The 25616-nt window shown below is 37.6% G+C and overlaps 1 protein-coding gene and 1 pseudogene across 3 annotated transcripts in view; both read right to left on the bottom strand.

The window, feature by feature from the left end:
* The window catches only part of KIAA1328, a 251252-nt gene that overhangs the window by 110320 nt on the left and 115316 nt on the right, over positions 1 to 25616 (bottom strand). For both annotated transcript variants that reach the window (XM_080920366.1, XM_080920367.1), the window contains exon 7: positions 5169 to 5827. In XM_080920366.1, coding sequence (XP_080776492.1) covers positions 5169 to 5827 — 659 coding nt within the window. The remainder of the gene's footprint in view (positions 1 to 5168; positions 5828 to 25616) is intronic.
* Positions 1035 to 1591, bottom strand: LOC308423692 (ATP synthase F(0) complex subunit C1, mitochondrial-like; annotated as a pseudogene). The gene has a single exon. The product of its transcript is annotated as an ATP synthase F(0) complex subunit C1, mitochondrial-like (transcript).

Below are 25616 nucleotides of genomic sequence, written 5' to 3'. Positions count from 1 at the left end.
TAGGTGTATTGGTTAATTTCTTTTGTCAATTTGACATAAACTGGAGTCATTTGGGAAATGGGAACCTCCATTGAGAAAATGACAATACCAGATTGGCCTGTGGGCACTTTCTAGAAGGGTCCAGCTCCCTCTGGGCAGTGCTACTCTGTGCTGGTGTTCCTGGATGCTGTGAGAGAGAAGGCTGAACAGCCCACGAGGAGAAACAGAATAAGTAGAGTTTTTCTATGGCTTCTGATTTGGTTTCTGCCTTCAGGTTCTTATCTGGCTTAATTTTTACCCTGACCTTCCTCAGTGTTAGACTCAAACCTGAAAATATAAGATAAAATAAATCCTTTCCTCCCAACTTGCTTTTGTTCATGGTGTTTTATCACGGGCATCTATTAACACCATACCCACAGGTACTGAGACAGGAAAGCTGTTGAAAGCATCAGTACAAAAGCCTTGTATCTACAGTATATGAATCAATCCCTGATACCACATAAATGATGTCTAATATCTATTCCCTCAGCTTTTCAAAAATGTACAACAAAAGCCTTGTATCTACAGTATATGAACCAATCCCTGATACCACATAAATGGTGTCTAATATCTATTCCCTCAGCTTTTCAAAAATGTACAAGCATATTTCTTAGCTATGAAATCAAACAATGAAGTAGCAAAAAAATGAACATAGTATTCCTTACTTTTGAAAGATATTATTTTAAATGTAACCAACCACAACAGTGATTATACAAAGAGATGGAATTTACTTTTAATTATTTTGTAATGACATGCAAGTTGTTAGGTAAATGCAGGTGTAAAATGTAATATCAGGCAATTATGAGGAGAGCATGAAGAATAGTAAAAGCAGCAGTCAGAATAGCCTCTGCAGCAATTATTAGTCAGAATTTAAGTAAGTGAATGCCTTCCCAAATTCATTTCTGTTAAAAAGGGCATCCCCAAACTGACTACTTTCACTTTATGCTACTCATCTGGTATTCAATACAATAAAATAAGCTGTGGTAAAATAAAGGCATTGTATTAAGCAGATTCATTTATGACACATATTCTTGGTCCATTGCTGTGCAGATTTTCAGACAACTCTTTTTAAAGAAATGTTGTTTAATAGTAAGCTGAGCACACTTCAGCACCAGGACTGGCATGGAGTCAAAGCAGAAGGGACTGCTGGCTCGGTGACCCCATGGAGCCTCACATGGCCAAGAGGATGAGCAAGGCATCAAACAGAAGAGTCCCATGGCCTCAGAGAGGGCAAAGCCCAGAATGGCATAGGAGAAGAGCTGCTACTTGAGAGACAAGTTCCCAGCATAGCTAGTAATCATGCTACCAAACACTGTACCAATGCCAGCCCCTGAGCCAGCCATACCAACTGTGGCGGTCTCAGCAACAATAAACTTGTCTGCTGTGTCTATGTCCAGGAAATAACACCGGTCTGGAATTTCAGTCTGGCCACCTGGAGAGGGGAGCTGCTGCAGGAAGGCTTTGTAGATGGGTCTCTGGTCTACTCAGGAGGCAGGCAGAAAGAGGCCTGATTAGACTCTGGTACAGGAGCCCATCAGAACTGAAAAATGATCAGTGCCTTGGTGGTCTGCATTTTTCAATCAGCACTGAGCTCCTCCACCCTTCAGACAACTCTTAAGTGATAAAACTACATAAATTTAAAAAGTGGACAGAGCATAGGTCAACTTCAGCCTAGAAATATGAATTGTGATACTGATTAAACAGATAAATCAAGTCTCTGGCTTCTTAGCCTGTTCCAGGTAACCATGATAGGTCAGATGATTTACATGGGAGAAAAACTGTAGCAGGAGAACCACCTCTAGTTAAAAATGTCTTCAGCCTGGTGTGTTGAAAGCTACAATCACATTACTTGGAAGAAAGTAGGAGAAAACACGGGATTGGGCTAGCTGTCTCAAAAGGCCTCCAACTGTCTTAAGTGATTGTTTATACAGGTTTCTTACTTGAACTTTGTAGCCTCTTAAGTTGGAAGAATTTAGTTTTCTAGTCAGAGCTCCAAACAACAAGTAAAATGGTAGAACTGTGAGGGCCAAGATACATAGAACCAAAAAGACCTTCAGCAGATGCCTAAGGCACCAGAAACCAGCGCGGTTAGGTCTTAAGATGGATGCTACTACACTTGGGCATTGTTTCATGCTTTGCATATATTTACTTTATGAGTCCTGCTCAACAAGATTGAAAACATGCCAGGGTAAAACATTCAGGGTTTTCTAAGCCTACTATAGCAATTGCCTAGGGTAATATTCATCTATGCAACAGAATTTATTAAATCGCATAATTTGAGGCAGTAATTGTGAAGAGTCAACTTAAAATAAAATAAGAATTAAAGACCCATGATGGAGCTCAAACTATTTTTGAAGAGTTTTCCAGAAGAGAATAATTTTTAGAGTCTTAGGGCTTTCTTTCAAGTAGTTGATCAGAGCTGTCTGAAAGACTTCAAAATCTGTCTATTGCTGTTGCCCATGATTGACCCTCAAAGTTGGAAAATCAACTACTATTGCTTAAGACTCCAGTCACATCAGAAACAGGGTCTATGGGCTCTTGAGCTGGATGTTATATGAATCCCCTTTCCCTGAGGAATAACTTTGATGAGGCCAGAAAATGCTAGCAAGCTTCCAGAGGAGGGAGGCAAGCAACGGTCCAACCCAGCCATGATGTTTATGAACCTGCTTGCTGACTTTGAAGCAAAGAAAGAGGGGGTGGGAGGAGAATGAATGAAAGGAAGAAAGGAAGGAAGGAAGGAAGGAAGGATGGATGGAAGGAAGGAAGGAAGGAAGGAAGGAAGGAAGGAAGGAAGAGGTGGGCAGTTAGACTGGGTTCAGAGGGAGAATTGTGTTTCCAGAACTCTGTTGTGTCTGTACATGTAGAATAGTGGAAAACTGGTAATGCAGAACCCTCATAAGCAGGGAGGGGAGAAAAAGCCTTTCACATTTAGTCAAAGCAGCAGACACTTTCTGACAGTACACTCACTCATATTGTTCTACTCTAGCCAACCACAACACAGTGGGTGGCTTCACTTGCCCTGCTCTCACCAGCAAAGGCTGAGCAGAAGCCAGACTTTCATTTTCTATGGGTTCTCATGGGGCAGCCAAGCCCCTTTCCTAAGCAGTATTAGAGAAGGTATTCCATAGTGGAAGATTTAAGTAACACCCAGTGACTTAGGTCATAAACTAAACGCCTGTGGGAAAGAAGAGCCAACAGCAAGATGGAAAACTATTTATTGAGAATATTGGAGCAGACATTACAAAAATGTCTCAAAGGAAATAATTGCATGTCCCTGATAGAAATGGAAAGACAGAAAACTTTGAAAAGAAACAGAAGACAAATAAGAAACAGGCAGAAATTATACTTTTGAAAATTGCTTACCTAAGTAAAAAATGAATCAGCAAAAATAGGAAAGAAAATAAACCTCACTAGATTATTGTTAATGAAAGAGTCCTACACGTGACAAAAACATAGGATAAATATCACAGTTGAAATAAAAGCAGCAGTAGCTCCCAGGATCAGATCTCAGTGACCAAAACAAAAGATTGTATACTTCTGTCTATGGAGTTTAAGAGAAGGTCATGGGTGGGGCTACAGAGACTCAGAGTGTTTAGAAGCACCCTAAGCATGGCAAAACGGAATTGTGTTTTTATACTGTGGTGGTGATACCCACGGACAAGACACTTGATAACATGGCAGCAGTAACTAATGTTAATTAATGAGTTCAGTTATAAAACATACAACAACCCACGGGTGAAAGTCACACGGAATGTTTCTGTAATATCTTTATAACTGTTCATGAACCCATAATTATTTCAATAAAGTTTAAAAGTAATTATGAATATGCATAATTAAAATTGTATACAAAAGTTCTATTTTTTAGCTCTCCTTTCTAACTAGAACTATAGGGAGATGAGTGTTTCTAAGAAGAATGTAGAGGAGGAATGGTGGTCAAGAAGGCAACAGCAAAGAGACAGAAGCACTTCCCTTAGAAAATATGCAACTCATTGTCTTTTAAAGATAGAAATACTACATTTTAGAATTTTAAACATACTAATTCTGAGTGACTAGTAGTTTTCTAAAATAAAATAAACTATGCATCTGAATGTAAATCCACACTGAATAGTAGATAATATCAAAACAGCAATTCAGCTTTTGAAACACTGCTCTAATAAATAATGAAGGGACAAACAAGCAGAGGTGAGGGTACACCTCAGGGGCAGAACACTAGCCTAACATGCGTAAGGTCCTGGGACTGAGACCCACAACCAACAAAAATAAAAAGTAAATAAGTAAAAGGGAAGGTCAGAGCAAATATGGTCAACACACAGCAAGTGTTTTGCTCACACGTAACACACTACCACATGCTATGATACAGATAAATGAAACTTAAAATCATTACTTAAGAAATTTTTTAATAGAAAAAAGTATAAATATAATATAAAAAGTGTAAATGTGGGCCTGGTTACTAAAACTAGTTATAAGGCAAGTTACGTTAGGACTAGTAAGAATTAAATTTATGTTGAAGTGGTTCTCATGATTTGTTTTTTGTGATAGCACAAATACATGAATGTAAATGATAACAACTACACCCACTGCTTTACAGTCTGACTCTATACTCTGAAGTAAACGATTTCCCTTCATTACTAACTCTCCACAGTGACATCAAACAGAAAAACATATGGGCCTTGAAGTCTAACAAAATTTACCACGACAAGTTGGGAGAGAGCTTTGTGGGTAAAGAACTTACTGTATAGCCATGAGGACTTGGGTTCAAATCCCTAGATAGGTATGACTGCATGTCCTTGTAACCCTAGCTTTGAGGGTAGACAGATCCAGGAGCTCAGTGAATAGGAGACTAGTTGAAATGCTGAGCTTCTGATTTAGTAAAGACTCTCTTATAGAAGTAAGGTAGAGAATGACAGATAAAGGCACTTGATGTCGTCATCTGGCCTCCACATGCATGCTCAGAGGCACAGGAACCCATGCACATTACATGCATGCATATCTTCTGCAGAAGAAAGAAATTTACTTGTAATCATAAATGATCTGTGCTCTAGCAAGTCAAGATGCTGAAGAATCTCTATGGACTGTGGTCTGTAAAGACTAGCTTTTGAAATTGGATTTGACAACCTATACACAATGTTGAAAGAACAGGTAGAACTCACCAATTATAATCTAGTCGGGACTGGTGCAGCTGCTGCTGTTTAAGGAGCAGCTTTGTCTCTTGTTGGGCCAGGAGATGCTGAAGGCGTTCCTTTTCAATTTCCAGCTCCATTTTCTGAAGCATCAGCTGTTGCCTTCGATCTTCTGAGAGTTGTTTATTGATGTCAGTTTCTCTGGGTTGCAGAGTCACTCGATCATGGATGAGAGATGCCCAGGTCATCCTACAATGACCGCATGATTCTGAATGTGTCTTACAACACTTCGGGGCCATGTTTGTAGGATGACAATTCTCATGAACGAAAGCTTCACTTTCAGAGCACTTATGACCACAGTACTGACTAGATGGAGTATGTGAAAGGTCTGGATGCTCCTTTATCTTTAACTCTTCTGGGGCTGCATTTATTAGTCTCCTCCCTGGAGATCCAAAAGTACATGTTCTGGTTTCTGTCGACATCTTCTCTAAACCCTCTTTGGGATGATGAAGTGTTACTGGTTTCAAGGAACCATTCCTTAATGCTGTAAGGGATTCTGAAACTGAGTCCTGGTTAGCCGACTTAGGCCTTGCCCTGGTTTGACAGTAAGTTGGTGGTTTGGCTACATTCAGATAGGAATCATCCAGGTCCATCAATGAAGACTGGTGAGTTATTTTTTTCTTGGTTATCTAAGAGAAAACACAGTAAAAAACAACTTCTGGTTTTCGTTTTTAGAAAAAAAAAATATATATATATTCACTAAATGATATAATATATAATAATAATTATATATATATTCCTTTAAAATATTATGGTATCCACATCATAACATTCACAAAGCCACATCCATTTTCAAGCAACCTATCTTTCAGCAAAGCTACAGGAGGATAAAAAATATCCAGAATTACTCCATTTGGGGTATGCAAATCTTGATGACTTTAGGAGTTGCAAATTTTGAAGGTTACATAAAATCAACTTTAAGATGCAAACATATAAAATTTTAATATCTGAAAATGTCTACCTTTGAATATTGAGCCAAAAAATCCATGCAGTCATCTTAAATATTCTTTGACTGGTCATTACACAGAACATGATTTGGTGTAAAACATTTCACATTATTCTGCATAGCTGCTGATAGTTTTTATAAACATCTTCAGAGAACCCAGATAAAACCAACTACTTCCAAATACATAATTCTAATAAAAAGCAGTTATTTAAATATAAAAATATTCAATTTCAGCTGCAAACAAGTGATTTCAGTTAATCTTTTCAAGTAACCATAGTCTAATAGAACTCAGGCAGAAAGGCAGCAGTTTAAATTTGAGCTGCTAGGTCAAGAGTATGCTTTCCTAACATTGTGATTGTGAACCTGCTGTTCCGTAGGGAGAGTGAAACTTTGTCTACACCAATTACTCTTAAGCTTGAGGTAAGATAAGATTTACTTGAAGGGCTTGTTAAGCATGAAAGGCTAGTTTCAACCACAGTTTCCAACTCTGCCTGGAGGGGTCAGCTCATTTACATCTCTAGGAGGTTTTCAGGTGATGTTGATGTTCACATGGGATCATGCTTTGAAAATTGCTGATCTAGATATGGAATCTGGCTGTTGGCTTTGACCTTAGAGGCCTGAGTTTGCACTGGGTCAGCTCTGAACATGTTTGATTTACTGTAAGCAAGCAGGTTTTCCTCTCAGTGCCTGCTTATAAACCTCTTAGAAACCTGCTGTAGCTCAATTCTAGGATGCCCAAGTTTAAGTATTTTAGTTTTAAGAAAATGCTGAGTGTACTACAGATAGTCAGCTAGCTTATGAGGTTGGATACTTGGGATTAACAAAACATTAAGAAAGTTAATGTAGAAGAATCTTTTAATTAATTAATTAAAATTAATTGATTAACTATATATCCCAACAGCTGTTTCCCCCTCCCAGTCCTTCCAGGCCTCACATGGATATCAACCAGTCCTGGCATATCAAGCTGTAGTAGGACTAGGTGCATCCTCTCCTACTGAGGCTAGATGAGGCAGCCCAGTAGGAAGAAAGGATCCCAAAGGCAGGGGACAGACTCAGAGGCAAACCCTGCTCCCTCTGTTAGGAGTCCCACTTGAAGACCAAGCTGTACCACTGTAACATGTGCAGAGGACCTAGTTTAGCCCCACGAAGGCTCCATGGTTATTGGTTCATTCTCGGTAAGCCTTTATGGGTTCAAGTTAGTTGATTCTGTAGGTTTTCTTGACACCTTTGACTTCCACAATCTTTCCTCCCTCTTCTGAAGAATTCCCCAAGCTCTGCCAAATGTTTGGCTGTGGGTCTCTACATCTGTTTTCATCAGTTGCTGGGTGAAGCCTCTCTGATGAAGATTATGCTAGGATTCTGTGAAGGCCAAAATGCACAAGAAATCTACCTCTGGAGAAACCACATTCCCTAACACAAACATCACAAAAAGATGAACACTACGTGCCAAGTAAACACTGAGCAGACATAAATGAGAATGGCATTTGAAATATTCTCCATAGGCCATTTATGTGAACTCTTTTACTTTGTTGTCATTCTCCATCTGTATTCAGGAAGCCCAGAAAGTCACTAATAGTGCTGAACAGTACACTATTAACCAAATGAGAAGAAAACCTTAATCTTCCTCCATGTTGTCTAAAGCAGCAGCTTTCTGGCCCTTTCTTGTCCTGAATTATTATTCTATTTTGTCTAGAGCAGCTGCTTTGTCCCCAGTTATTCAATGCTGGGTACAGATACTTAAGATAGAATGAACTTGCATCTTGTTCATAAATTATCACCATCTGTCTAGTGCTGGAAAGCATAGACAGATGAGTAAATTATTCATGTTTATTAAAAATAGCACCTTTAAACTTACTGGATACTTCACACCAATGAATGATGCAAACACAAACCTGAACATAGGACAACCACACCACGGCACGGTAAATTGGTATTTGATCTTGGACTGTTCACTGTATTTGTCATGGCCCGTGTTTAAGAGATTGTCAGATGACATATTTCCAACTGCTCTCGACTGGCCTAGCCTGACACTAAAACCACCAACTTCAAAGTTGTCCAGATTCCTCAATCAGTGTCTTTGAGATGTGTTCTTAGCATAGTACCTACCCACCTAAAATGGCTCTGACTGGTGCCAACTGCACCTGTTTGCATTACCCCTCAGTTCCTACAGACTAATTTCTAATGTTGTCACCTATGTGTAATTAATTGATTGAAGTTTGATACACCATTTGGTGGCCAGATATTATCAGAACAGAATAGAATGGAATATTGCCATAGTTAGGACTTAAAGGAAGTCTAAGTATTTGTTGAAGTGCAGCTTGTGAATCTTTTAACATTCAATATATTCTGACATTGTAGAAAGGCATACATATGTTCATTAATGACAGCTTGCTAACAACACCCACTGAAGTAAGTTTCATGGATGATTATTTGAACACTGAGGTAAGCTTACTTTTGCTCAAGGTTGTGAGAGAAATATCCCTTTCATAGTAAACTAATTAATTACAATTTCTACTTTTATTTCCTATTGCCACTATAGCAATTACTACAAACTTTGACGTGTATGACAACACATATGTCTTCCCCAAAAACTGTGGAGGTCAGAAATTAGAAATCTATCTTACTGAGCTCAAGTACAAATTTTAGCAGGGTTTGTTCTTTTTCGAAGTTCTGAAGAGAGAATCCTGTCTTCCTTTCTTCCTTCCTTCCTCCATTCCTCCCTCTTTAACTTTCTTCTTTCATTTCTTTAAAGCTCCTAGTGACTGTATATATTCCTTGGTTTGTGGTTTCTCCTCCATCATCTTCTACTTTTATTTTATTTTTTCTTTTATTAAATATTTTTCTTTACTTACATTTCAAATATTATCCCCTTTTCCGGTTTCCCCTCTGGAATTCCCCTATCCCACCCCCCCTTTATCTACAACAGTGTTCCCCCACACACCCACCCCCTCCCACCTCCATGCCCTGGCATTCCCCTATACTGGGGTATTGAGCCTCCAAAGGGTCAAGGACCTCTTCTTTCATTGATACCTGAGAGGGCTATCCTCTGCTACATATGGGGCTGGAGCCAAGGGTCCCTCCATGTGTACTCTCTGGTTGGTGGTTTAGTCTCTGGGAGCTCTTGGGGGTCTGGTTGGTTGATAATGTTGTTCTTCCTATGGGTTGCAAACCCATTCAGCTCCTTCAGTCCTTTTCTGACACCTCCATTGGGGACCCCAATCTCAGTCCAGTGGTTGGCTAAGAGCATCCGACTCTGTATTTCTAAGACTCTGGCAGAGTCTCTCAGATCCTTCCATCTTCAAAGTGCACTACTTTAGCTTCTGCTTCCAATACCATAGTGTCCTGTCCTCTGACTTCTTTCTTACTCTTACAAAGACCATTTGGACTACAGGTACACCTATCCAGGTAAACCAAGGTCACCTCCTCACCATATAATATTTAGCTTAACCACATATGCAAAGGCCTTTGTTCACTAAGTTAATATAGCCATATAAACTGATACAGGTTCCAGGATTTAGGGTATAGGCAGATAAGTAGGTGTGTGTATGTATGTATGTATGTATGTATGTGTGTGTGGGGGGTGTGTCTGTGTGTATTGAGTACACACACCTTTTTAAATGAACTAACTTACAACAGTTTAGATAGTTTGGTTAGTGAGAATGAACTATTGTTGATACATATGCCAGCAAAATAAAATATCTCTTCAATTTAGAAGAGCAGAAAATGATGCATATTCAACAACTTCTGATAGAAGGGACTATGTACACATTTGTGAATGGGCCATTTGCGCATACACATATTACATTCCCAATACATATTCTTTGCATCATTTTATTGAAAAATTCAATTGAATTATGGGCTAGAAATGGAAGAAAATTAGAATCTCAGCACTTGATAGGAAAGGAGAATCACAAGCTCAAAGCCAGTGTAGGCTCTGTAGTAAGCTCAAGACTAATCTGGCTTATACAGAAAGACTGTCTCAAAAAAGAAAAGGGGGGGTCTACAATTAGGCTCAATCATGTCTTACAAGGAAGAAACAAGAAAATAAGTAGAAAGCAAACTTCTTAAAATATTCTAAATATAAAATTCAGCTGCTTTATTAGTAGAGCTGAAGATATCTAATACCTCTGGGATCCATGCAAATAACAATAGGCCTGAGTGAAGCAGATGTGTTGTTCTTTTATTTAATGTAGTATGTGCATGCATACATGTGTGTCCAAGCACAATGCACACATAGAGGTCAGAAGACAACTGTGGGCGTTGGTTTTTTCCAACCATGTGGGTCCTGAGGATCAAACTGAGGTGGTCAGACTTGGTAGCTAGCACATTTACCTCATGACCCAACTCTTTAGCCTGCATTTGGGTTTAATATGAAACTCTGAATTAACAATTCAAACTTAGAAAATAATATTTTAAAACAGAAGCACAATTTGTAATAAACCGCATCCAGCTTAATAAAATATCACATTTGTCCTTTCTACAACCATATAATAATATAAAAATATTCTTAGTTCATCAGTTTTATAAAACCATATAATTAGCTGTATTTGTTTTGTTGTTGTCAACTAAATTTGGTGACTACATCTTCCAATTAAGAAATTCTAGTAGTGTTAAAAAAGGTGGCGCTCAAATCCTGTAACATTTACATTGTATGTGGAAGGCCCTAGGATCAATGTCTAGTACTGCCAGAAACAAACAAACAAACAAACAAGAAAAACTCTCAAAACCCAACAAAAGAAGACTAGAATGCATTTTTGTGTAGTGACAAGACTTTAATCCCAGCACTCACACTCAAGAGGAGGAGTAGAGAGAATCTTGAATTTCAGTCAGCCTGATCTATGAAGCAAGCCTCTGTCCCAACAATAAACAAACAGACATCAACCGATCAAGTCACCTAAACCAAGTGCCTTGTGGTGCTCTCCATGTTTTCTGTGTGATAACAAATGGGATGAGACATTTAACCACAAGTTAGAATGCTATTTAGCAAAGAAAAAAAAAAAAAAAAACAAATCAAAACAAAACTCAGGCCAGCTAATCTACACAATACCAGAAAAATAAAAAAATAAGCTGCATTAAAAAATTAGGGGTGATTACCACTGATAAAAAGTTGTGTTTACCATGGGACACTTTAAGTTTTATACACATACACACACACACACACACACACACACACACACACACACACAATGCCATCACTGACCATGAGGAGTGACTTATTCCTGTAAAATCCTTAGCATAGCATGCCATGGAATCCACAGCACAGATAACAAACAAACAAAACCCAATACTGGCACTTCTGGTTTACAGCAGAGCTTGAAAATGATGTTCTTTAACCTGGGTAGACACAAGCTAAAAAGACTAGACGGAAAAAAGATACCAAAGAAAGAAAGATTTACAATCAACTATAAGAGGGCTGCCAAGATGGCTCAATGGGTAAGAGGTTTGCTGCAGAAATATGAGTTTGATCCCCAGAACCTATTAGAGTGAGGAGGAGAAAACCTGCTTTACAAAGTTGTCTTCTGACCACCACATATGAGTCATGGTACACCCAAACCCACATCAAACATAAATCCTATACATCTACATTTATACAATATAAAGTAAAAAAGTATAAAAGACATAGGAAGTGAAAATTTTTCTAATAAATAAATAAAATTTGAGAAACTATTGGAGTTGAAAATCTTCTTAAAGTTTTAAGATACCTTTCTATGTAAGTATACACGCATAAATGCCCATGTACACACAGACATATAAAATAAAAGTGCATGATATGATATCATATACATATGTATGAAAATGCATAAACAGGGTAGTCCCATGTTATTAGATGTTTAAAAAACCCTTTCTTACTACTTTGTGGAATTATCCATATACAAACAGCTATTACTATGATAATACAAATGGAATTTCTCTGTTATAAAAGTACAAGTAGAGCACCAACCAAATAGCGTCACTGTTTCCTATTTTAAGATTATTTTTGAGAATTTGATACATGAGTACTATATTTACTTCATTTCCATTCCACCCTCTCCAATTCATGCCTCTTCTTTAATATTGTGTTATGCAGACACATTACAGTCTGCCGAGTCTATTAATGTGCTTCAGGCTGATCACTTAGGATTGTGTAACTCCTAGATTGATAGAGAATGGTTCCCCTCTCTTAGCAGTCACTAATAATATGATGGCTCCTCAAATGAGGCCTTGTAAGATTAACCCTGTACACTTTGGGACATCAACCTGTGCTATGACCACCTTAACTTTTGGTACTTAGGAACTGATTATTTCCAATGCACTCCACAGGAACAGTCAATATTACCAACAGTTCTTACTTGTATTTTTTATGGTAAATAATTTTCCTATTTTGATAAGTGTTAAAATTCTAAATTTTCCTCCTTATCAGTTTATGAAAAGATGAATATCAAGTCTGAACCTCAAATTTTTCTCTGCCTTTTAAAACTGTCAGTAGTTCTGTGCATATGTGTAGAGGTGCAAGTCACCATATCTCCCAGAATATTTTGGAGTTAAATGTGGAATAAAGAACAGAATGGCATGTTGCATTTTAACACTATACATAGACCAGTTGTCAAACTGACAGAAAATGCCTAATGCAACAGCTGCACTGTGTGGTTTGCCAACATCTCATCCTAAATAAATGTTCATTCTCCTCAGTGCAATTAACTCTCCTACACTTGCAGATTTTGCTAGAAGATCATCAAGGTAGATTACCTTTCAGCATTATGAACTAAATACTTACAGGTGTTATATCATCAGTTATAACTTACAAACTTTTGCATTCAGCAAGACACTCAGGCAAATGAATCATCTAATTTATGAATAATTTATAAGAAATTCACAGCATGCTCCTGGCGTCATCCCTGGCCTCTTCCAGGTCATATGACACCAATTAGAGCTGAATTTTAAATTATTCAATAACCTGAACTCTCTTGTCATTTAACATATAGATATCAATGCAGTAAACAAGTTAAATCTAATGGACCCTGGAGGTTTAAGCTCCTTCACAGCTCAGCAGCTGAGGCCGTAGGCTATCAGGGGAAGGGAAAATGACAGAATGCAGCCGCCGCGCACATCTGCAAGGCTCTAATAACTTATTCTAGTTCCCAGAGGGACTGCAGCACACTTTAGGAATATTGAATCTAAAAGACATTAAAGTCGCTAATTATGAGGTTTAAAAGAATGGGCACAGAGAAGGCACATAATGGTATGTGAATGGCAGAACAATGGATTATATACCAGGCCCTAGGAATACCACCATAAGCCTGCCAATAAAGTTTGCAGTGACTACCAGACCAATAAGAGGCTAAACTTTCTCTCATCATTACTATAATTCCTGAAAGTCAGAACTGGTTGAGTTGCTATAAAATAAATAGCCTGTCATAGTTCACAGTACATTCAAGCTGAAGTCACAATATCTGGTCAGAGCTCCACTGTGGACACTTCCAAGTTCTGTTGCTTTAGGCACACTATTGTAGCTCTATTAAGTAGTTTAATCGTTTATAAATAAGGGGTTTGGGCTTGAAAGTGTTTGCTATGTATGCTGTCTTTAAGACTAGTGTTCTGTAACCTAAACAAGGGAGAGAAAGGAAAAGGGGCTGAATGAAAAATCAGCAGTGAGTGAACTCTCAGTTACTGCTTTCTGAGGCTTACACAGTAAAGAGCATAAGTCATCTTATTTTATATATTTGTCCCAGATGACTGAATAAAACAAATGTATGCTTATGATAACAATTCTAAGAATTATGATACAATTTTAAAAAGGGACGATATTTTATCAAAGCAACTATGGTAAGTAATTCAGCACATTCACAGCCATAATTGCAGAAAAAAGCATCTTTAAATAGTTATAGCTAGCTTAAATTACTTAATGAAGATAGGAGTGTGTGTGTGTGTGTGTGTGTGTGTGTGTGTGTGTAAAAGCAGAGAAAGAAAATTTTTCCAAATTTCCATATTGGAAAAAGAAACAAATAAATCCGTTCCAGTGATTCACAGGTCAATTTTCAGGGTCCTACGAAGATTAGATGTAGGTTGGTATGAATCACTACATAGTCATGGTCATGGTAAAATCCTGCTCCCATTCAGAACTCTTACACAGTGTCTGACAAGGTATCAGAACTGTGTTAACTATCTTCCTAAGACAGGTTCCTCCTTGGATAGGATCGCCATTTTTACTGTATTCATCCTAGCAATCCACTAACATCTTCTGATTTCTTCTATTTCTTTCTTAGGTGTCTTAAAGGTTTTATGTCACAATAATTTTTTACTTTTCTGAGGGAATTACTAAATTAAAGGCACTATGTTTCCTTGATTTCTTTCTCAATCTGTCATTTGTAGACAAGGAGGCTACTAATTTTTCTGTGTGTAAATTTTATATTCTGCTACTTTATTGAAGAAACAAACATACTGAAATAAGAACAACCTGACTTCTTCCTTTCCCGTTTCTATCTACTTGGTGTCCTTCAGATGTCTTACTGGTCTAGCTACAACTTCGAATACTATATTGAATATGTATCCTTGTATTGTTTCTGATTTTAGTAGAAATGCTTTGAGTGCCTCTCTGTTCAGGTTGATATTTCTTGTGGGTTTGCTAGAAATCACCTTTATTATGCTGAGGAATTTCCTTAGTATCCCTAGTCTCTCCAGGACTTTTATCATGAAAGGATGTTGGGTTTTGTCAAAGGCCTTTTTTGCATCTGATAAGCTGATCATGTTTATTTGTTCTATGTTCAACTAGTCTTACATAATTTTATAGTGAAAATAAGGCCCAGCGAAAGAGAGATACCTCCTCAGAAGTGGTGAGAAAGATGTTCGGAGGCACACCACTTAAGATGCAGCACACAGGCTAAGAGGGTATATGAAGCTTTCTTGTGCTTCTCTCTTACTGTGTGTGTGGGCCATGTGGAAGATGCCTGACTCCTAGATTGTACTTCTAGGATGATTTACTGACCTGTCATTGTGCATTAACTATCAGGCTATAGAATAGACCCAAGAATTGCATGTGGATAGATGTTTCAAGAGGTTCACTTTTTAAGGGGGAAAGCAAAATGAATTTCTGTTATAGACAGAACGTTTAAATGTCTTAGAGCTCCCACCCTCACCAAGTCTGGCACTTTCTGGTATTTAGTTAATACTATCTGAATGTGACCAACTGATCCTTAAAGGAGATCAGAAGTCACACTGTTATGTATGCCACTGGCTAAGAGAAAATGATTTGCATTCAACTTTTAGATTAACAACTGTAGGTTGATGTCAAGGGGATACGTAATTGGACAGTAGAGAGTGGGTGGGGACAGAGTTCTGGTAAGGAGAGAGGAGGAGTAAGCGGAGAGGTGGGAGGAAGAGGCAACATGGAAGGAGACATAGATGTTTCTCTTGGTGCATCTCTGTATAGATAAGGTTGTTATAATTATTTCTAAGGGTGTCTATGAGTTGATTTATCTTATTTGGGTAGTTTATATCCTTGTCAATTGGTTGTAAGTTTATTGTGTAGAGGGACTGTGGATTGAGAATTTAACATGTAAATCTGTTTGATAAGTTACTGATTGTGGAAACATGTTTTTACTGGGAGGGCAGTGTGTGAAAGGAACTCTCGCTGGGGTGATTGTGGACCACCTGGGACAGAAGCAGCCAAAGCAGGTGGAATGGACCGCACCTGAGTCAAAAGAAGCTGGTGTTTGTGAGTGGTGTCTGTGAGTACTTAGAAGTGGCATGGAGCCGCTAGGATACAGATACCCCGCAGTGCCATGTGGCCCTACGGGAGCTAGCACTATCATGGGGTAAAAGGTTATCCACCTTTTTATATTTACCGCAACAAACAACTGGACAGAAACTGAAATAACAAGAACAAAGGAGTGTTTAAGAAGTACCTTTAAACATAACTGATAGGAAAAGGGCTAGAAAACTATAGTGTTAGTAGATTAAGAATGGCCAAAGTAAATCACAGTCCTGTAACTAGAGACTAGAGTCCTTCCTGAGTCTCCCTGTAAGCAGCTACAAACCATGGACAGGGAAGAGATGGGGAGAAGCTAATTCTGAAAGCAGAGGAAAATATAAAACCAGAGACTGAAGGCAGCTGCTCTTGAAGGATTAGCTCTACCTTAAGATAAAAGGGATTGCTTAGAACTAAGAGCTTGGCACTATGGCAACCTTTATGCTTTAAAATTTTGAAACACAGTGGATTAGTTAGTTTAGGTTGTTGTGGAACAAAAAAAAAAAAAAAAAAACAAAACAAAACAAAAAAAAAACAACCAACCAACCAAACAAACAAACAAAAAACAGACCCCTCAGAGCTCCCAGGGACTGAAGACACCCATGTAGCAGAGGATGGCTTTGTCGGGCATCAATGGCAGGAGAAGCCCTTGGTCCTGTGAAGGCTTGATGCCCCAGTGTAGGGGAATGTCCATGAGGGGAGGTGGGAGGGGATGGGTGGATAAGAGGATGAGGGAGTACCCACATAAAGGCAGTGGGAGAGGGGATGAGATAGTGGGTTTCTGGAGGGGAAACCAGGAAAAGGATAACATTTAAAATGTAAATTAAAAAATCCAATAAAAAAATCTTTAATTAAAAAAGAAACGGAAGTGATTTGGTTTAGAAATAAAAAAAGAAAGAAACAAAAAAAGCAATAACAAAAAACAAACAAAGGTGTAATTCAATTTCCTATTGCCTAATGCTTTAACTCCCTTTTCTGTTCCTTTGACTCCTTGGTTGGTGCCATTTCTCTTCATGTGCTTTTACCATTCATTTCTAAGCTCAAATGACTGTGACTTCATAGCACCCAAAAAAAAACATGTTACTAATTTATTTTTTTGTTGAACTAATGTCATTCTTCTCCTGTGCAGTTAACTGATAGTTGTTTTCACATTTCTAAATTTCCTTGTGATGTTGAAGTATTTATTTACACTGTTCAAAATAGAATCTCAGCCCTTGCTCGGCTATAAGGCTTTGGATGACTATACCCCATCTGCCTGTAGGAATACTTGAATTTTTAAATCATAGATGCATGCTATTTTTTTAATATAGATTCTAAGACTGAAATCATGCTTCCATAGTAAATGCTTTTACCCATTTGGTCAACTCACCAGATACTAGATGAATTTTTATCTTAGATATGACACAGTGAATTTTAAGAACATTTGGAGTAAAAGTTTCAATTGAAAGCAGAGATCATTATATTTTTTGTAATGTTCTAGAAAAAAAAGTTTAAAACAAGAAATTGTAATAAAAAACTACAAAATATATGCTAATTCAGACTAAAGCAGGGATAGGCAAACAGACCAACCACAGGATACAAAGTCTGAATGAAAGGTAATATTGTCATAGGTTCATACTCTTATTAAAGATTACTCTAATGCCATAAACAAGGACACTGCACTCTGAGGCACAATGTGTTCAAACGAAAGGAATGTTGCAACAAGCAAGATAAAAAAATAAACCATTTCCTATAAATCATTTTTAGTTAATGTCTTCCCAAATGAAAGAAATCATTACTAGACAAATATAATCCTATAACTATTAAAAATACTCAGGACCTAGACTGTCCACTTCCTCCTCCATGGTCTAGTATGGGGAGTAGCTCATAACAACAAATACTATTTTTCTGCAAATTCCAGATCTAGTCCATCCACAGTCAGTGAGTGTCCTGCTGGCCTGCCCCACCCTCCTGCACCAAAACCTCCAGGCTTCTACCAGGACCTACCACACATATCCACTCACAGGACCCCATCCACCATCTGACTTCAAACCCAGATTTCCCACATCACTTGACCCCTTCATCCCTTCCTTTCTGCAACCTATCAGGTTTAGCCTGGATCCCAAAGTGAGTGCCCCAGCCTAGTCTGGCCTTCCAGCTGTCACTGAAATGGAGCTCTAAGCTTGGGCCAGGATTCTCTCTACTTATTCCACAAGTCACAGAACAATGCAACATCATATTCAACCTTTCCATTCAGACCTATCTACCCTCAAACTTCTGGCTTGAAACAGGAAGCAAATCCTGTTTCTAACCCAGGGCCCTCTGTGCATGTGATTTCATCCCACTGAAGCCATTTCTGTGGATGCAAAATGCCCCATATCTTCTCTTCCTCCCTACCCTACACTGTCCATGAGGAAGTTGACAGGTTCTTTGCCTTCTTACCCTCATTCTCACTGGCAAATTCATCATCACCTTATTGCTTATTGCTATTAAAGCTTACTTTGGGATTCTAGTGTGTAAGGAAGACCAACTGAAACATTTAGCCTGTGGACTAAGAAATTATTGTATTCTTGGACTATCCACTTGGAGACAACCAGTGTTGGAATAGACCACAGACTGTAAGTTGCTCTAATAAGTCCCATATTTTTTTCATTATACAAAAAATCTATAACAAATAAATTAAATGTAAGCATTATTTTGGCTAAAGACAAGAATGAACATAGAAAAAAGACTGTGAAAAGAAACATAAAACTATAATTATTAAAACACAAGAAACTACAGCAAAAACAATACTACCAAAACCTAACAACACAATGACTTAATAACATGTTTTCATGACAAAAGTAATACAGACTGTAGGACTAGAGCAAACAAACCTCAATATAATATAAATTATATACCAGAGACCTATGACTAACATTATCCTAAATGGAAAAGAGTTAGAAACAATCTCTCTGAAGGCAGAGGAGACACAGATTTAAACATGAGTACACATAAGTTCAGTCACTACATATTTGAATAAGATGCCAACAACATTGACTAGAGAAAAGAAAGCATCTTCAACAAGATGTGTGTGTGTGTGTGGGGGGGGGAACCAGATGTCCATATGTAAAAGAACAAAATAAGACTCATATCTATCACCTTACACAAAAACTAATTCCCCATGCTTTAATCCTAAACCTGAACTGGCACTCAGCATGCAGAAGAATGAAAATAGACCCTTTCTTATCTCCTTGTACAAAGCTCAAGTGCAAGTGGATCAAAGATCTCCACATTAAACCAGGTACACTGAAACTATTAGATGAAAAGGTAGGGAAAACCTTAGAACACTTAGGCACAGGAGAAAATTTCCTGAACAGAACACCAATGGCTCGTGCTCTAAGGTCAAAGATTGAGAAATGGGACTTAATGAGATTGCAAAGTTTCTGTAAAGCTAGACACTGTCAAAAAAACAAAATGGCAGCCAACAGAGTGGGAGAAGATCTTTACCAACCCCACATCAGATAGAGGCCTAATACCCAAGGTATACAAAGCTAGACATCAGAGAACCAAACAACCCTATTAAAAAAATGGGGTACAGAGCTAAACAAAATGTTCTCAATTGAGGAATATCAACTGGCTGAGAAACATCTAAGGAAGTGCTCGACATCCTTAGCCATCAGGGAAATGCAAATCAAAACAATCCTGAGATTCCACCTCACACCAGTCAGATTGGCCAAGATAAAAAGGTCAGATGACAGCAAATGCTGGCAAGGATTTGGAGAAAGAGGAACACTTCTTCACTGTTGGTGGGGTTGTAAACTGGTACAACCACTCTGGAAATCAGTCTGGCGATTCCTCAGAAAATTGGACATAATACTTCCTGAAGACCCAGTTATTCTACTTATGGGCATATACCCCAGAGATGCTCCAACATACAACAAAGACACATGCACCACAATGTTCATTGCAGCTCTATTTATAATAGCCAGAAGCTGGAAGGAACCAAGATGTCCTTCAGTAGATGAATGGATACAAAAATTGTGGTACATTTACACAATGGAGCACTACTCAGCTATCAGAAACAATGACTTTAGCAAATTCTTAAGTAAATGGATACATCTAGAGAATATCATCCTGAGTGAGATAACCCAGTCACAAAAGAACAGACATAATATGCACTCACGGATAATTGGATACTAACCCCAGAAAGTTCTGAACACCCCAGAAACAACTCACAGACTATGTGAAGTTCAAGAAAAAAAAAAAAAAAAGAAAGAAAAGAAAAAACCATTATGTTTACTCCTTACACACCAAGAAAACTTTGACTAATTCCAGGTTACATCTTGTTTTACATGTACTTTGTGCTCACTGTGGCTCGTGGGATCTTGATCACACTATCAAACCTTAAAAAAGAAAAAGAAAAAAAAAAGCCAAGCAATGAGGGAGGTGTGCTCGTATGCTTTTATGCAAAATTGCTTGAGATTTGTAAATTTATCTTTGGTTTTTTGACATAAAGTTCTTCAATAAAAAAAAAGTAGGTAAACTATAAACTATTTAAACAGTCCCTTAACCCTAAATAAAAGCAGTCATTAAAAGTAAAAAAAAAAAAAAAAAAAAAGAGGGAAAGTCCACCAAACAAAATCTCTACCATCAGACATGAGCCCTCTTGTCTTAAGTCACTGTGTAATTGCTATGAAGGCAACATGATCAAAGGAACTATAATGAGAAATCATTAAATGGTGCTTGCTTACAAGTTTAAGAGGTTAGTACATTATCATCTTCACAATGAACATGGTAGCATGCAAGCAGGCACTGAAGTAGTAGCTGAGAGCAATATTCTAATCCATAGGCAGAAAGACTTTGGGATTGGTATGGGCTTTTAAAACCCCAAAGCCCCCTCCCCCCCCCAGTAACACACTTCCTCCAATAAAGCCATACCTTCTAACCCCTTTAATACTTTCAAATAGTACATTTCCTGGTGACCAAACATTCAAATATATGAATATATACCAAGATGACCATTCTTAATCAAACAATCCTGGTCACCATAGCCATCTCATAATGCACAATGTAGTTAGTTCTACTTCAAAAGTCCCCATAGTCTTATCAGTCTCAACACTCCATAGTTCACAGTCTCTGATACTCATGGTAATCTCTTAATTGTAAGCACCTCTAAAATCAAAATAAAAAGCATATAATATACTTACAAAAAACAATGGTATGGAGGAATATATGTTACAATTTCAAAAGGAAGAAAACGAAGCATAATGAAGAAATACAGGACCAAAGCAAAACTGAAAACCAGAAGAACAAGTTTCAATCTCTGCCTTTATCTGATGTCAAAGCACTCTTCATACACACAAACCTTTTGTTGACTGCAACATACTTCTCTCTTGGGCTGGCTCATACATAGCTTGAAGCTTTCCTTGGCAGGCATCCCACAAATTTCTAGCACCTTGGGGTCTCCAAAAACATACAGGCTTTACCTTTACAGTTTCAAGCAATGGTTTCTCTGGGCCTATTCAGAGATACCCCTGACACACACCTGGTCTCAGTGGCTTTCCTTGGCTGAGGAGGGAGATTCCTCAAGCCACTTCATTCAACCTTTACCCTAAAGTTAGAACCATGTAGCTAAAACTACCAAGTTCTGCCACTTGCTGGGGCTGGAACTTGGCTCCCTGCTTCAATCACACTTGCATCAGTGTTCTGTTGTAGGTGGTTCCCTTCACTGTTGAAGCTACTCTTTATTTCTTTTCTTTAAGCTTATTATCTCCTTGAGCACCTGGTGTCCCCTTTTTCCTCACACTATATATTTTATATTTCTTGGTCCAGCTTGTTTCTTTTCATTATAGATCTTCATAAAGTTATTAGTAATAATCACACACTGCAGTTGATATCGGCTGTCTTGAAATCTCCTCAGCCAAAGCCATTAAAACAAAATGCTTCAATTTATCCTTAGGTAGAATTTTTAGGACAAGGGCAAAAAAGCAATCCCCACATCTTTTGGACCAAAATATCACAAGAATATCACTAGGCCACTTTGAACAATAGTTCAAATCACTCTCAGACCTGTCTTCCATGTTCCTTAAGTCCTATTCAACTGGACTTGGTGCCAATAATGATGACTTGAGTTGGATCCAGGAAATCACATGATAGATGGAGAACAGACTCACTCAAGTTTCTCTATGACCTCCACATATACTGTTTGAATAAACTTTTTGTGAGCTGTGTAAAGGCTGTTTTTGTATTATTCAAATGTTGATTTCTATATTGGTTGAGAACAGGTTGGATCATCACCTGCTTTGGTATCACCTTCTGACTGGTTAAATAAAGAACTGATGGAAAATAGCTGAGGCAAGAGAGGAAAGGCAGAATTTCCAGACAGAGATGGGAAAGAACTAAGGAAAGAACTGAGAGGTGCAGAATTTGCCAGCCAGATATGGAAGAAATCAGACATGCCAGGACTGAGTAATGAGCTACATGGAAAATGTGGACAAGGATAAACAAGTTAATTAAGTTACTAAAAGCTAACTGGGAAATAGTCTAAGCTATAGTGCTTAAACTTCCTGAATATTAATATGTCTCTGTGTTATTATTTGGGAGTTGTCAGGTCAAGACAGTCATACAGTCATACAACATATCACATACACATATGAGACCACACACACACACACACACACACACACACACACACACACACTCACTCACTCTCTCTCTCTCTCTCATAGAGGTATACAATATTTAGCATTTTACTTCTCTTGTCTGTTCCTACTTATCTTCAATTTAATAATGTTTTTGAAATCTTTACTATTTCCCTCTATTTCTTGCTCTGGATGCTATCTTAATACTAAATGCATTTCTTTCTTAGCATGTTTGTCTTTTGAGTTAAAAAAGGCTACTAATTTGTTTAAGTTAATTTTATATCCAAGTATACAAGCACTTATTATGTAATAATTATTATATGGCACATAACGTTCTTAGTTACAATTATAAAACAGTGATTAAAATAAGTCATTCTTATATTAATAGCTATTTGCAGATTTTCAACAAAAGTTTTTACTTTTAGTCTATCATTCTCTTATATATGTGATGCTAAAATAAATGTTCCTTTTCTGAAGCATGTTATAGAAAAATAAATTAGATTCTAGCTGAAAGACCACATTTAATGTTGTTTTTCACTTTCCTGTCTAAAACTTTCCTATAGCATGTCTTTAAAATGAACCATTCAGACATAAAAATATAAATCTTTGATAATAGTTTCAGCAATCATAAGTTATAAGTCAGTAAATAGTCTGAACAATACAAAATGAATAAAAACTCCTAGCCACTGTCCATCTCTCAAATCTAGTATCAGACACTTGTTTCTAATAACTATAAACTTGCTACTTCCAGAGACCTCAAACTACATTTCTCACAGCAGCTTCTTCTACAAGCCTGCTGCCAGACTATGTCTAGGTGAACTGTGTACCTATGCATTTATTTTAACATTTAACATGGATTAAAACTTTATTATTTTAATTAGGTCCTTTTTTTAAAGCATTGTTTGATTTTTCCTGCAAATCCTGTGTTTCTTTTTCCACTGTACCATTTCCACAGTGTGTATGTGTGTGTATGTATGTGCATGGACACACACACATATATATATATGTATATGTATATATGTATATATATTTATACATACACACACACACAGACACTGTACATCATTTCATATACTATACCATTTCCACAGTAAGTATGTACATATATGTGTGTGTGTGTGTGTGTGTGTGTGTGTGTGTGTGTGTAGATAAACAGACACTGTATATTACTTCATATACTGTACCATTTCCACAGTATATTTATGTAGATACACAGACACTGTATATCACTTCATAGTAACAAATGAATGTTTCCCCTTCTTCCCTATTTTCCTACTATTTTTCTTCCTGCAATGATAACATTCTTGAACACATAGGTATAATTCACAACTCCATAATTCCAGAGAATACTTTTATACACTTAAAAGTAAGAGGAGATATGCTTTAAACAGCCCTCAAAACTAAATGTTACACACACACACACACACACACACACACATACACACACACACACACACACACACACACACACACACACACACACGAGAGCACATATAGGAAATAAGATCCTTGAAGTTTCAGCCTATGACAAATAATATTATAGATCTACACTATTAACTTTGTGTGTGACTTCTGATGTCATGGAACCTTTCTATTAACAACAAACACTTAATGTGTTATACAATGGTAACATTTTGGAACATATGTCACCATAAAGTAGAACTGATTACTTAGAGAAAGCAGTTGACTGACAATTGGCATATTAACAGGAACACAGGTTTAATGAGCTATCCTATGTATCCTGTGGTCTGGAAGGTCGTATCTATCTCAAGGTCATAGATATATGCAGTAGATTTGAGATGGTCCTAACTACCTATGTATTTGAATATGGTATTTTCATATAGGAAGGATATGAGAAGGCATAACAGAAAATAAGGCTATTTTTTTAACTCAAAAGTAGAACCAAAAGTGAAACAGATGAGCAAAGTACTGTTAACAGCCATTTGCTAATCAGGTTGTATAGATTCCTCTATGAAGTAAGGTCTCAAACAGCCAGATGCCATGGGACCGCCTGCAAAGTAACAGACTAGAAACATCTCCCACCACTTTAAAGAGAAGGGATCAGAAGCTGCAGCTGCCACATTACAGGAAATGTATAGTTTTCAATAAAAAATTACAAAAAAGCTGGGAAGTGGTGGCACATGCATTTAGTCCCAGAACTCAAGAGGCAGTGGCAGGTGAATCTCTGGAGGCAAGCCTGGTCTACATAGCAAGTTCCAGGATACCCTACACAGAGGAACCTTGTCTGAAAAACAAAACAAGTTACAAAGAATAATAATATGTAATAATAATGAGTAAACTATGTTAAAAACATGAATAGAAAAGGAGAGAGGTCAAATATTAGAACTCTTTTCAACACTCTTTTTAAAAATATCTTCAAAGACTTAAAATATTTGAAGGATTAAAGGAAAGTAATGACAGTGAAAATAAACAAAAAACTCAACAAAGAGATGAGTTTGGAAACAAACAAACCAAAACCAAAGAAATCCCACCAATATCGAACAAACAAAATAGAAATACAGGGGATGAAAAGTACAGTGAGTGCAATGAGAACTCTATTAGCTGATCTCAATAGCTCCACAGCATGTATGAAATATTAGAAATCAGAAAAAACTAAAATGTAATTCAAGAATATTATGTAATCTGAAGAGAAAAAGCAAAAAGAATAATGAGCTCTTAAGTCTCAGAAGCCTGTGGAACACCAAGCCATAGAGACTGACATCACCAATGATGCTGCAGTCAGTGACAGACTGCGTGCATGATGGTAGTCCTATCAGACAACAAGGAAACTGAAAATCCACCACCGAATGAGGTTACAGCCATGATGCACACTGCTCACATCCGTGAGCACGCTTCTTTGAACAAAGCACTCTGTCATGTACAGTAACATAAGAATGTAAAAGACATGATGTGCAAGTGATTACTTACTACTGGTTATGTATTTACTGTGTGTGATGCTTGTCATTATTTCAGTGTAATCCTTCCACTTAGAAAATGTTTACAGTAAGAATATGCAAATTGTGTAGCAGTTCCCTTATATATTCTATGTTTACCAGTCATCCATCCATCCATGTTATCTATAGCATATGAAATGTACATGTGAATGTGTATACATATGTGCTTTCCTGTGCTTGTGTATGTATGAG

This window comes from Micromys minutus (genome assembly GCF_963924665.1).
Source record: "Micromys minutus genome assembly, chromosome: 8".
Classification (NCBI taxonomy): Eukaryota; Metazoa; Chordata; class Mammalia; order Rodentia; family Muridae; genus Micromys; species Micromys minutus.
The sequence above is the reverse complement of the archived record's forward strand: the minus strand, read 5'-3'. Positions and strand labels throughout refer to the sequence as shown.